At 41.2% G+C, this 14,743-nt stretch overlaps 1 protein-coding gene across 2 annotated transcripts in view; it reads right to left on the reverse strand.

Moving 5' to 3' along the window:
- Positions 1-2,994: 2,994 nt before the first annotated feature.
- The window catches only part of LOC5574871 (probable sulfoacetate transporter SauU), a 66,856-nt gene continuing 55,107 nt past the window's right edge, over positions 2,995-14,743 (reverse strand). For both annotated transcript variants that reach the window (XM_021849764.1, XM_001655335.2), the window contains 3 exons: positions 5,219-5,483; positions 3,915-4,816; positions 2,995-3,784 (listed from right to left, as the gene is read on the reverse strand). In XM_021849764.1, coding sequence (XP_021705456.1) covers positions 3,378-3,784; positions 3,915-4,816; positions 5,219-5,445 — 1,536 coding nt within the window. In that variant the 5' untranslated portion in view covers positions 5,446-5,483 and the 3' untranslated portion in view covers positions 2,995-3,377. The remainder of the gene's footprint in view (positions 3,785-3,914; positions 4,817-5,218; positions 5,484-14,743) is intronic.

A 14,743-nucleotide genomic window follows, 5' to 3' on the forward strand; every position in this document is an offset into this window, starting at 1 on the left:
CCCTTTTGTGTTTGGACCCTTAAATTATAACCGGGAAATTTCTGAAAATTTTACATTGGAAATCGGGGATTTTAAAATGAATGTTTGGTGGCCACCCTGTTGTTATCTTGGGAATCCAAAGAGCGAATTTTGTATGACTTCTGGCTTACACTGCAATAAAACATGTAACAATCACTAATATTTATTTTCTTCTTTTTCGCCATTACTACGAATTACATTCATCGGAGAGGAAGGACATCCCTCATCATGGCAGCGTGATGGCCGAGAAAACAATAAGAACATACCACTTTTCTCTAAACATTCTTGTTATTAATTAAAGGGTAAATCAGATTAGCTAATTATTTAACTAATAACTAATTTGTTACCACACAGAATCCCTCTATTCAAATATGCTTAGGCAAAGCACTTCACTACCCCTGTATGTATGACTGATTAATGTTCAGAAACCTTGCATCATTCATACGTATAGTGGAAATCTAGAGTAGAAGCAAAACTCAAAGAACCTTCAGGTCAAAGATGTTGCGTTGCCTACTTCCTAAACTCCTATACATCGGTATATTATGGAAAGTGTGAGTTTTAAAACTTATGCTGGAGACATGGCCCCTGATCTCCTGGCACATCAATAAAAAAAAGAATTAAGGTACCGTGGGGCAAGTGGGTAATGGAATTCGCATAGTTGAGATTCTTCCAATTCTAGGGACTTTAAATTGAAACAAATGAGGTTGTGTATACTTTTTAGCTTGACTCCCACCATATATAAGCAGCATGCTGTAATCGATTTTTATGAAAAATTGAAGAAAAAAATACAGAAAAAGTTTTTGAAAAATGGCTCCTTACTTTTCACTTGCCCCAAAAGTGGGGCAAGTGAAAAGTTTACCGTTTTGAACAATAAATTCAAAATCAAACAGTTATATTTACGATTTCTACTAGCTTTAACACTTGTTAAGGCTTCCCAATGAACAATAACATAAGTACCGTAAAATCGGGTGTAATTGATCAGAAGGGTGAAATTGATCTTCGTATCACACGATTTTATTTATTCGTAATGAAGCACAAATATCAATGTAAGCTGCAGTAAATGAACGTTGCTTGTCGTAACTAATGTAGAATTGTGTGTTGTGAAGCTTTTTGTGTTAAAGAATGTTTATTACTATGAAAATAACGTAAAATTTTAAAATCATGCACGGTGCAGTATTGACAAACAGCTATGAACTTCTATTTATAAACAAGGATTTGAACATGACATAAACCTGAAAGTTTGTGAGGATGCTTGAGATATATCCCCAAACCAGATTTCATCACCAAAACTCGTACCAATTAGCTCATATGGTTGAAATAATTTAATTTCTGTTAGAAATCATTGAATTCCTTAAGAAATTGTATACATTTAGGCGTTTTCCACGTAATTCTTGAAATTTAACTATTCGTTATTTATATAAATATTGCATTGTTAAGAATTTTACAAGCATATTCGGATTCAGGGAGCTCAAATTTATCATATAGAGTTGTTTTGGAAACTAACAATAATGGCATTGACAAGTGGTCAATTTCACCCCGAAATGAGATCTTCTGATTTTCTATTTTAGAGGTATTTGTTAACACTAAAATGACATTTGTTAGAAAATTTCGGTACATAAGTCGATGAGGCTCATCTTCGTACTTGTTTTCCTGCATTTAGTTGTTTGGAATTGTTAACATTATAGAAAACAGACTAGAAAAACCGTGAAAAATGATCAATTTCACCCGAAATTACGGTAACATGTAAACAAAGAAAATGTTATTCTTTTCACTTCAATTTTCGTCTGTTCAGTTATGTTAGTTGAAATGATTCGACAACATTATAACTGCAACATTTCCAATGTTAGGTCTTACATTATAGGACAGCAATTGCATTTCTGCGCTGTAGAATTTCTACCGCTCGTTATTTGTTTTTGAGAAAGTCGGATAACTCTTCGGAAGAAATCAAACGGAATCCTTCAATAACGTATTTAGGGTCTTTTTTATGTGGATAGACCTATACTCCATTTTTATGTTTTGAACTAGGTTTACATAGACATTCCACGAGATTTCCGTGTATTCTCTAATATTACAACTTTTCAGTCAACGTTTTTCTTTTAATTGGCTGCCCGAAGTAGACATATTGATATTGTAATGTTTGGCAACATCTTTTAGAGAATTTTCATGATTTCTAATAGCTTTTAACGCTTTAGTATAGTGTTTCTTGGATTATCAGCACGTTATGTTATTCTATGATAATTGCGAACCATGTTCACTTATGGCTACTTAAAGAGAAAACACAAATTCAATCTCTAATGATAAACTTTTCACTTGCCCCACCTGATGAAAAAATTAACGGTGTTTAAAATTAGTTAGTTTTAGGTCTACGCCGAATTGATTCTAAAACTTTTTTATTGCAGTTTGAAACTGTCACATAGGACAACTAAGAAGTGGTACAGGAAATTATTTTCCGCAACTTTTTTCCACTGAAAATATTAAAATAAGATTGTACGCCGCCAACTTGTTACGGAGTAACAGTTGAAAAGTTAACAATTTTTCACTCTATTATGCAATAATGGCTGAAAAATCTCAGAAATCTCTTACCTATCGTAATGTTCTCAATGACCTCAAAGGTTTACGCATGAGTTTAAAACGTTAATTCACATATTCAGTAAAATATATCAATTGTTTTCACTTACCCCATTTACCCACTTGCCCCGCGGTACCTTACTGGAAGAATCCCTTGGAAAAACATCTCAAATTATACACTACTAAAATCAACAGAAAGCGTCGTGCAGAAAACGTCGGTTGAAAATTCGAAATCTTTTTTGGAAACAATGCTTTATAAGAATTCTCCGAACAAAGTTTAAAAATTGTTAACGGAACTTGGATAAATTCCGGAAAGATCTCTAGATTCTGGATATTCACTAATCATTGTCACATTTCATACTTGAGTTACAAAATTTTGTCATCATGAAAAAAGATCATTAAAACCGGTTTTGTATAAAATTTTGTTTTATTGTTTAAACACGTCTGAAGGAAATAAGTTATCACTTCCACTTTAAATACAAATCAACTATACACGTAGCTTGGCACTCCGAACGTTGCCATTGTACAGATCTTCGGTTAACGAAAAAGAAAACCGTCAGGCCAGAGGTACACGGTTTCTAGATTCTAGAGCGACGAATTATAAAACAATCTGAATGAATATGAGATTCCTTTCCACAGCCTGGGGAAAGCTAACCGTACATATTATGTTACAATAATTCTATGATTCCTGCTCGGTAGATTCATCATGTTGTCCTTTGAATATTCTAGCTTAAGATTATTTGTTAAAAACCCTAACTATTATTCGCGCTGCTGCGAACTCGTGTCACTTTCTACAGTCTACTGCTCTCGGAAGGCCTCACGTTCACGATGTTGTGTCCGTTGGTCTTCGGTCCTCCGATACCGTTGATGAAGTCGTCCGGCTGGAAGGTGTTGTTCTCGTGGCCCATTTCCACCTGGTTCCGGTGCTCGTCGCCGCTGATCGCTGGTTCCGGCTTGGGTCCGTCCATGAAGAACATCGTAATGAAGAACAGCACGGTACTGATACCGTAGAAACCGGCGTAGAAGAACATCACCGAGCCTCGGTAGCCAATGGCCTTGGCCAGTGGGTCAACCAGGATGGGCAGATTTCCTCCGATGTTGTTCATCACGAACAGGAACACACCGATGGTCGTCGAGCGGACCTGCAGCGGGACAATTTCCACCAGCACGGCGAACACGATTCCGAACCACATTTCGGCTGAAAGAAAAAAAAGGAGAGATATAGTGTCATTTTGAAATTCTGGATGAAACATTGTAAATAATGCCTTTAAGATCGTACTCCCTTCCCAATGGCTACGCACATGTCTGAGCATAGACACTACACTTACCAAAGAAGTAGCTGATTCCCAGGGTGATCATCGCCCAAAGTGGATCGAAATACACGGAACCGAAGGCGAACGGAGTGGCAATAAGTTGACTGATCGCCAGACAAGCCACTCGCGAGCGGATGCCCATTTTGGCCACGAACTTATCGGAGACGATTCCACCAATGACCACACCGATGCTTCCGATTCCGATCGTCACAGCAAACAACCACCAGCCGAGATCCACATCCGGGAAGTAGATGTTGTAGTACAGATCGGCGTTATAGGCAAAGGTCATTCCACCGCAGTGACGAATCGAGGCCGCAATCATCAGCAGAATAACACGTGGCTGCATCAGGGCCTTGACCAGCGAGACTTTTCCCTTGCCAGACGCTTCCTCTCCGATGCTCTGTCGTTCCGGTTCCTTCAGGGTGGTTCCGGTTAGTACGGCCATGATGAGTGCCAACACCCCCGTTCCGTAGTAGCAAATTCGCCAGCCTTGTCCCCAGATATCCAGTTTGGTAATGTAACGCCCCACAGGGAAAGCAATTCCGTATCCACCGTAGATTCCCCAGTTGAAAATGGCCATGACGAGGGCGCGTTTGCTTTCGGGGAAAATGTCCGACATGATACCGGTGGCCAATGGATTGCATCCGGCTTCCCCAGCGGCCATAACCATACGCAGCAGAATCAACTGCCAGTAGTCCTTGACCGTGCCCTGGAAGATGATGGCAATGCCAAAGACCAGTGTACAAATGGCCAGTAGTCGGACCCGGTTGAATCGATCCGCGGCAAAGCCCAAAACCACCCCCATGACGGTGAAAACGGCAATGAAGCTGGGACCGGCCAGCAGTTGGTACTCCAGACCCAACCCATTGTAGTTCCATTCGCAGTACACCGTTCCATTCACGTGCTGACCGTGGCATCTGTGGGAGGAAAGCGCAAATTTGAATTTAGTACATGGAGTTCGATGCGAACAGCAGTATGTGGGACACAGCGCACCCCAGATCGTTATTATTAGAAAAAAATGTCTATCATCCTGTCGTTTCTATGACTAAGCTGCATGTCTGAAAAATTTAAAAAATAGTGGGGTCCGTTTTGAAGTTACGCTCTTTATTCCACAGTTCAAAAATTCAAAAGAAATCAAATTCAAAAATCAGTTCAAAAATCCAAAAGAAATTTTTTTATGTACCACCAAAACTTGAAGTTAGTTTGATTTGCTATTTTTAACGTCTAAGTGGTGTTTTGAGTAGGGAGCTCAACAGAAGTTTGACGGTCTGGGGAGCACCGTGATGGGCGCTTTCGAACGAAAGCTTCGCCAAACTTACTCATGTTCCAGCTCGATGTCGGCGCACTGCTGTGGGAGCAGATGCCGATGAACTTCGGTATGGTTTTGCTGGCACGCGTGGTCCCCGTAGTCCAGTTCGATGGCGGTCGCTTTGGACGTTACTCCAATCAGATAGTGACCGAGTTCGCCGGCGATGTATCCGATCGTCAGCACCGCCAGCACGTACGGCTTGTAGAGAAATCTCATCTTATCCACGAGGGACTGCATTTTACTTGTTGTGTGCTGTTATACTGCCGGTGTTATATCTGTGAATTAAATTCAAAGAGAATACAATATTAGTCACGTGGAGTTCCGTTTTGTATCACAAAATTACTTTGAAATCAGATATAATTGAGTTGTTCAAGGATTAGTATTGTACATATTCGGTGTCTTCTTCTTGGCATAACGTCCTCACAGTGACAAAGCCTGCTTCTCAGCTTCTCCACAGTTATTAACTGAGAGCTTTCTTTGCTAAAGTTCCCTTTTTTGCAGTCGTATATCGTGCGGCAGGAACGATGATGCCCAGGGAAGTCAAGGTAATATTCATTACGAAAAGATCCTGGACCAACCGGGAATCGAACCCAGACACCTTGAGCATGGCTTTGCTTTGTAGCCGCGGATTCTAACCACTCGAGTCAAGAAGGGCCCCTATATTCGGCATCTACGTTAAAAATTGAACCATAACCTAAGGTTTCAAAACTTTTGGTATTTTGCAACTATTTTTAAACGCGTTGGAAATGAATATGAAAATCACTTTTTAGCCACCCACCGGTGTTGTCATTATAAGCTGTTATTATAAAAAAAACGGTATGTTTTTTTGTGTATAAATTGAAAACGTTTTTATTCATTTAAAAAATCAAACCACACAAACATGTAACCTTTCAAATGCTAACATGATACTTAAATCATTATCAACACTGATACCTCCATTTGGTAAATTCTACTACCAGTTATCCACTTCAACTTCTGTTTTCGATTGAATATAACAACGGTTCCATTTGCAATTGAGCCCGTAATGTTTCATAAAGTTGTAGGGAAATTTGAAAGCCTTCTATAGTTGCCATGAATGATTCATACCACTGTGTTTAGATGGCCCTGTCCCACTTGACTTAACTCAATGCCAATAAGGTTTATTTATTTATTTGTTTATTTATTTATTTATACACCAACAGACAACCAACAGGTTGAACCCGGACAAAAAAGCAAATTTTAATTCTCAGTAACGATGGAGTGGTTAAAAAGTTGTATGAAGTTGACAACCTTATCAGTTAGCTGACAACCCAAGTATTTCAAAATAGGATTGAAACCACAGCTAAGCGGCAAATTCGAATGCAAGAGAAAGTTAGCCCTTCTACACCAAATTTTTTATTTTTGATTCGAACATAGTTTTTAGATATCAAAAATCGATCTGGTAGATATCAAAAATCGATCGGGCAGCAGTTCATTTATTTATTCACGAATTTATGAATATTGGTTGTAAAAAAATGTGACTAAATAAGATACTTAGGAGTTATCTTAGACCCAAAACCATCATTTGTAGATCAATGCTATAATTCATAGAGTAGGAAATATGCTCAATTTCATAAAACGATTTGGCCAACAATTTCGTGATCCTTACACATTAAATAGTTATTTATGCAACAAATTGCAAAATGACGATTTTTTCAGCACGAATTGCTGAAAAAATCGAGTTTGTAACGAGTTGCATAGATTTTTTGCAATAACGAGGACTCTTGGAGATATTTCAAGAAAATCCACATATACATCCATGCGTATTAGCAACTCAGTAATTCTCAATCAGTTAGGCTGTGCAATGACTGTCACAAATTTTCACACTTTCATTGCTGATTCTACTTTCAAAGACAGAGCAGGTAAGACGCCGCTTACAATGTTCTACCATAAACTATTCATGTGCTGAATTACCTACACATACGAACCATTCCAGAACGCTCCCGTCTTTTTTTAATAGTGAACTCATAAATTTTACTGCCTGCTCTACTTCCGCAAGACTTAGAATCCCTAACGGTCAACTAGCTTCTGATTATATGATCCGAATTCGACTCAATTGTGTTCGTCAAATGGATGTAGAATCAGAACAAAAATAACTAAGTCATTGAGGAATTCAAAGCAATTCAATAAATGGCGTATGGAGGTAATCCGACGTCGATTTGATAAATCTCAATATAGTACTGAAAAGTGCTACTTTACGATACTGTTATTAGTAATACTTTTTAGCACTGTTTGTATCGATAAAAAAAGTAGGCCGTTATGTTGGTCATTCCCTTGATGAAAAGTAGGCCGATATACAACCGAAATGCAAACAATACTTTTTGCAATTTCTCATCGTAATAGGCTGTTTTGCATCACGTCAATCTGTCATGAAACGGCCTACTTTCCTGTACTGAAGTATGCTGTGTGGGAATAATTATTACGCAACTGAAACCAGTGCTGTAATGATTCATTACTCAACGCTTTCCCATTACGCAACTGTTTTGAGTTGCGTAATGAATCATTACACAACCATTTTTCAGAAATTGTAATATAATGGTGAATGCATACCGATATAATTTCTGATACCCTCAAGTGGTGTTCTACCAAATTGCAAAAAATGTTGTACGCTGGGAGGGAGGCACCGATACTACACACGAAATATGACACAACACTTTTCCAAATTGCAAGATAACTCCCGCTCACCAACGACAATCAAGGCAGGCTTGGGGAAAATCGCTAGTTTTCTTTTATTGTGTACCTTCGATCTTTCTGGCAAACTTGGAAAAAGGGCCATAGTTTTATGTGCATTCAATTTTAATGATGATTGGAAAACAGTAAAAAGATGCGTGTTTCATTACTTTATATTTGATCAAATTAAAAGGTACTATCGTGGCATTGCTTTTGGGTGTTGCAGGAATTGATTTTCAACCGACTGTTGTCAACTTTGTTGGAATGCAAACATTTGATTTGATCAATTACGCGCTTTTATCAAGTTTATCCATTCTTCAAGATACTTACTTACTTATTTGGCTTTACATCAATTATCTTGATAAAGCCTCGCCAACAATATTTCGCCAATTCCCTCGGTTCATGGCCGCTTCTCTCCATCCTCGACTGTGACCCACGCTCTCCAGGTCCTGGTGTACCTGATCAATCCACCTAGCTCGCTGCGCCCCACGCCTTCTTGTTCCGACCGGATTCGTGGCGAACACCATCTTTACAGGGTTGTTGTCCGGCATTCTTGCAACATGCCCTGCCCAGCGTATCCTTCCAGCTTTAGCTACCTTCACGATACTGGGTTCGCCGTAGAGTTGAGCGAGCTCGTGGCTCATCCTGTCGCGCTCAGTTCCGCCAACCAGCATGTACTTTGTTTTCGACGCATTCACCATTAGCCCGACTCTTGTTGCTTCGCGTTTCAGGCGGGTGAACAAATCTGCCACCGTTTCAAATTTTCTCCCAATAATATCCATGTCGTCCGCGAAGCAAACAAATTGTCCGGATCTCGTGAAAATCGTGCCTCGACTGTTAAGTCCGGCTCTCCGCATGACACCTTCAAGCGCAATATTGAACAACAGGCACGAAAGTCCATCGCCCTGTCGTAGTCCCCGCCGAGACTCGAACGAACTGGAGTGTTCGCCCGAGATCTTCACGCAGTTTTGCACACCGTCCATCGTTGCTCTGATCAATCTTGTGAGCTTCCCGGGAAAGCTGTTCTCGTCCATGATTTTCCATAGCTCTATGCGGTCGATACTATCGTATGCCGCCTTGAAATCGATGAACAAATGGTGCGTAGGGACCTGGTACTCACGGCATTTCTGGAGGATTTGCCGCACGGAAAAGATCTGGTCCGTTGTCGAGCGGCCGTCGATGAAACCTGCTTGATAACTTCCCACGAACTCGTTTGCTATAGGTGATAGACGACGGAAGAGAATCTGGGATAGCACTTTATAGGCGGCGTTTAGGATGGTGATTGCACGATAATTTTCACACTCCAGTTTGTCGCCCTTTTTGTAGATAGGGCATATAACGCCTTGCTTCCACTCCTCCGGTAGCTGTTCCGTTTCCCAGATTCTGACTATCAGCCGATGCAGACAAGCGGCCAACCTGTCCGGGCCCATCTTGATGAGTTCGGCTCCGATACCATCCTTGCCAGCGGCTTTGTTGTTCTTGAGCTGTTGAATGGCATCCTTAACTTCCCCCATCGTGGGAGCTGGTTGATTTCCGCTATCCGCTGTGCTGACGTAGCCATCGCCTTCGCTGTCCTGACCTTCTGTGCCTGTGTTCTCTGCGCCATTCAGGTGTTCATCGTAGTGCTGCTTCCACCTTTCGATCACCTCGCGTCCGTCCGTCAAGATGCTCCCATCCTTATCCCGGCACATCTCAGCTCGCGGCACGAAGCCTTTGCGGGATGTGTTGAGCTTCTGATAGAACTTCCGCGTTTCTTGAGAACGGTACAGCAACTCCATCTCTTGGCATTCCACCTCTTCCAGGCGGCGCTTTTTGTCCCGGAATAGGCGGGTTTGCTGTTTCCGCTTCAGTCTGTATCGTTCCACGTTTTGCCGCGTACCATGCTGCAGCATTGCAGCCCGCGCTGCATTCTTCTCCTCTATGGCACTCCTCGTCGAACCAATCGTTTCTTGAGCTCCGTTCCACATATCCGACAACGCTTTCGGCAGCGTCGTTAATGGCTGCTTTGACTGTTCTCCAGCAGTCCTCAAGAGGGGCCCTATCGAGCTCACCCTCATCCGGCAACGCTGCCTCAAGATGCTGCGCGTACGCATTGGCGACATCCGGTTGTTTCAGCCGCTCGAGATTGTACCGGGGCGGGCGTCGGTACCGTACATTGTTGATGACGGATAGTTTTGGGCGCAGTTTCACCATCACCAGGTAGTGGTCGGAGTCAATGTTGGCGCCACGATAGGTTCTGACGTCGGTTATGTCGGAGAAGTGCCGTCCATCGATCAAAACGTGGTCGATTTGCGATTCTGTCTGCTGAGGTGATCTCCAGGTGTACCGATACGGGAGGCTGTGCTGGAAATAGGTGCTACGAATGGCCATGTTCTTGGAGGCGGCAAAATCTATCAGTCGTAGGCCGTTCTCGTTCGTCAGCCGGTGGGCGCTTTCCAATCGTCGGTCTGAACTCCTCCTCCTGGTCAACCTGAGCATTCAAATCTCCTATGATGATCTTGACGTCGTGGCTTGGGCAGCGGTCGTACTCGCGTTCGAGCTGCGCGTAAAATGCGTCCTTGTCATCATCAGTGCTTCCGGAGTGTGGGCTATGCACGTTGATTATGCTGAAGTTAAAGAATCGGCCTTTGATTCTTAACTTGCACATTCGTTCATTGATCGGCCACCACCCGATCACGCGCCTTTGCATGTCACCCATCACTATAAAAGCTGTTCCCAGCTCGCGTGTGTTGCCGCAGCTCTGGTAGATGGTATGATTACCTCTAAACGTTCGCACCAATGCTCCTGTCCAGCACACCTCCTGCAGCGCTACGATGTCGAAACCGCGGGTCTTCAGTACATCGGAGAGTATGCGAGTACTTCCAATGAAGTTGAGAGATTTGCAGTTCCACGTACCGAGTTTCCAATCGCTAGTCCATTTTCGTCGCTGTGGTCTTTGCCGATTGTTCCGGTCCGTATTCTCTCGTTGACGTTCCTGTGCTGATGTGTTTTTACGGCTGGCTCGCAGGGCCTGACACCAACCCCATAGATTTCCGGAGGACCATTCCCCCTAAATGTTCGGAGGGCCATAGTGCGCAGTTTAGCTTAGAGTCCTTCTCTGGCACTCGGACGATGATCAGCCGCCCCTGACATGGGGAACAGACGCTGTTGTGAGCCGCTCCTAACGTGGAGTACAGACGCTCCAGGTTTGCAAAAGCAAACCCCCCCTTCCCTGTCAGCATACGACCAAAGTTCCCACCGGGGGTTGGTTACCCGATCTTCCCCAAGGTTACTCGTACCCCGGCCAGTACCACGAGGAGGTAGGGATAGGAGTTGCTGGGCAAGAGGCTAAGGACCGCACAAAGGGGTCTATTTTATTCCTGCAGGTACGCGAGGTACCAATGGTACGCCATGCCCAGCCATTTACCGTGCCATTCTTCAAGATCTGCACGCAAAAAAATAGTGCGGTGAAAATTACCATTTTGGAGGGTTAACTTAAGCGCTCGCACCGGCAATTTTCAGCAGACCAGAAATGCGTTTAATTTTACCATGACTGTAGTCGAAATCAGATTGATGAAAAGTATTTATTTCTGTCAAACATACCAGCGATATGGTGCGATGCACTACAACTATAGTAATTTGTTCTGAAATTCCATGGTAGTTTTAAGAATGGACGTAGTCAGCTAAAATAGTAATTGTTACTACAGATTTTTTTTTGTGAGGGCTCACAGTGACAGTTCGTGACAGCAGAATCTCGGCTCACTATGACGTACATAAATTTTGTATCGGTTTCTCCCTCCCAGGTTGTACGTAACTCGTTGCAGAATTTGATTTTTACAGCACTCGTCGTAATTATCCTACTCGGCAAGCCTCGTAGGATAAATGTACGACTCATGCTGTAAAAATCATCATTCTGCAACTTGTTCCGTAAACTACTAAATATTATATTGCATATGCAAGATCAACATAAGGCACAAAACAAATCGCACTCGATTTGCCTAGGTGTGTATAATGAGATTGATGAATGTGTTATGAAGGAAAACCAATTTTGAATTAAATATTTGTAGAAGGTAAAAGTTATTTGAGTCAAGTATCAAGTACCTCAGTACTTTAGTTAATGAAGCACGCAGCTAGCATACAAGAATCGTGGGTTCGAATCCCATCCGGGCACGTGGTTTTGTTGCATAATTTCACTCATAATTTGTCCATCTTTACCCACGCACAATGATGTTATTAACTTAAAAATCTTGCGGATTGTTCTACAACACAGCTCAACCAAAGACACATTCAAGACCTCCATGTCCCTTGCAGTTGCCCAAAATTTTATGGCTCATAAGGTAATCTAGAATGCCGTGCAAAGTGTACTGCGATCTGTTAAACTTGGGTACCTTTTGCACTACCGAGGGACCAAATGCAGTACTAGAAGTGGTACCCAATCTGAGCCCGAGTGGGACGGACCTGGCTCAACATCAGAAATACGTGAAAAATCGATAGTTTTAAACTGCTCTCAGACTTTTCTCTGAAAACAATAACTTTCCGTGGTCGAGATCAAGCGGTAAAATCTGCTAAAAGTACATGTACATTAGAGCCAAAATCGGGTTTTTGAATTTCCCCAAAAGTTTGCAAAAGTAGGGTAGTTTAAGGTGAAGATGAATCGAAGCCAAACCTCAAATTTTCAAGAGCACGGATTTGGAGAACCGAACACCCGTTTGAGCTGAAAACCTTATCGATTGGTCACCACCAGTGAGTGACCAATCGATTAAGTTTTCAGCTCAAACGGATGTTTGGTTCTCCAGATCCGTGCTCTTGAAAATTTGAGGTTTGGCTTAGATTTATCTTCACCTTAACATTTTCTGAGCAGAGCAGTTCTTTTTTTAAAAGATTTTTTGCTTACATAAATCCCGAGAAATCAAACCGCTTTTTACCAAAAACAAAATGAGTGGTTTTGATTTGTCGTGCACAGTTAGTTTACGAATGGACCTATGCACGGGTTCACTATTTGACGTTTGAGCGGTGCCGTGTTATTTATGTGACCATTTAAACAAGTGAATTCGGCACCGGTCAAACGTCAAATTAGTGTACTAGTGCATTGGTCCATAATAACAGGTTACCTAAAAGAACATAAATGAATTTTTAATTTCTAACTTGCAGTTCCTCAGTGCTATTTTGTCCAGACTAAAAAATATCAGATATTTTTTTAAATACTTCAGGGGTCAAAATTTATTGGAAATTTTCGGATTTGGAGTCAGTTTTGAACAACGAACCTGAAAATGATATATTATTAACACCATTCAAAAACTCAATTGCAAACCAAATTATGGACTAATGCACGAGTTAACTAATCTGGCTTTCGAGCGGTGCCGTATTTACTCGTTGCTATGGTCACATAAATAACAATGGAGCAATGCACGAGTTCATTATTTGACGTTTAAGTGCTGCCGTGTTATTTATGAGGCCGGCAACGCTCAAACATCAAATTGGTGAACTCGTGCATCGGTCCATACTGTTTCCATTTGCTTCCATACTTCCGAATAACTTTGCTTTCTTTCCTGAGATTTTCGTATGAATTTGTACAATAATTCATTCACATCTACCCAGGAATTGCTGTAGTTCATTCAAGGTTTAGTTCTGCAAATCTTCCAAATAATTTCTCAAGTAAAATGTTACTGAATAAATAAATTTCTTCAGGAAATTCGTCGGATAATTTTCAAAAGAATACTGTAGGACAACAATGAGCAACTTTGTTAAGAAAATCCACCAAGATTTGCTCGAAACACTAGATATGTTCTTATACACAACCTTGTGGGAGTTAATCAACTATTAAGCCTGATTCGCTGCTGACAAGTAATTTATTGGCCTATCTTGATGCATGGGAAATTCCTGCAAGGAAGCGCTTTTTTCTGATCGCAGTACGCAGTTGAAAAGAACTGTCAGTTCAAACGGGAGTCGCTGTAGACAATTTCTGCAAGGAATCGGCGAGAAATTTCTTTAGCGATTCCTGTTCAGCAGCAAATCAGGCTTTACTCTAGAACTCAATGAGGTTTCATCAGATGTTACTTTAGGATTTATTGCATCCCAAACTAGAACTCAAATTAGATAAAAAAAATATTTATTTTCATGTCATTTTCCTGGAGATATCCCTGAAAAAAAAAACCCGAAAAATAATTTGAAGATTTAGGAAATATCTTAAAAGTTTCCTGGAAGATTTCTTGAAGGAATCTTAAAGAAATCTTGAACGATAATTTAGCGGAAATCTTAGAAAAAAACCTGGAGAAAATACAGGCTGAATTCTTGCAATTGGGTCCTAAAGCCCTATCCCAATTTTAGTGCCAAACGCTTAAGTTTAGGCCATAAACACTTGTTTACTCAATTTTTTATTGTTGTCCGTTTGTTTAAGTCCACAAATTTTTTTTATGTTTTTTATTAGATTTTGTCACACCCCTTGGCTTAAACTCAAATTTTGGGTGTATTTTGTTTTCCGTGTCCCTTCCGAAATGTCAGATAGGAACAACCCCAGTGAAAAAAACTATAACCCCTGTGGTGTTTTTGTCGACTGAGCGAACGTCAAACATGATCTTAAGTGTCAAGGTTCATTTATGGACCCAATTTTTAAATTAAAGTTTAAACATGATATAGCCGTTATTTGAGCGGGAAAAATGGCTAAAGTAGTTACAGTAACATGCTCTTTCGTGTTATTAAATAAAAACAAGATTTCATTCAACATTTTAGGACCCTATTGTTCTAAACGAAAATCTTGAAGCAAGCTCTAGAGAATAGGATGGTAGATTCATTGGATAAATTCTTGGATGACTTAAGATATTCTGGAAAAAAATGCGAAAGGATCATTGGAGGAATTTCCAATGGAATC

The sequence above is a fragment of the Aedes aegypti genome, chromosome 3 (genome assembly GCF_002204515.2).
Source record: "Aedes aegypti strain LVP_AGWG chromosome 3, AaegL5.0 Primary Assembly, whole genome shotgun sequence".
NCBI classification, from domain to species: domain Eukaryota; kingdom Metazoa; phylum Arthropoda; class Insecta; order Diptera; family Culicidae; genus Aedes; species Aedes aegypti.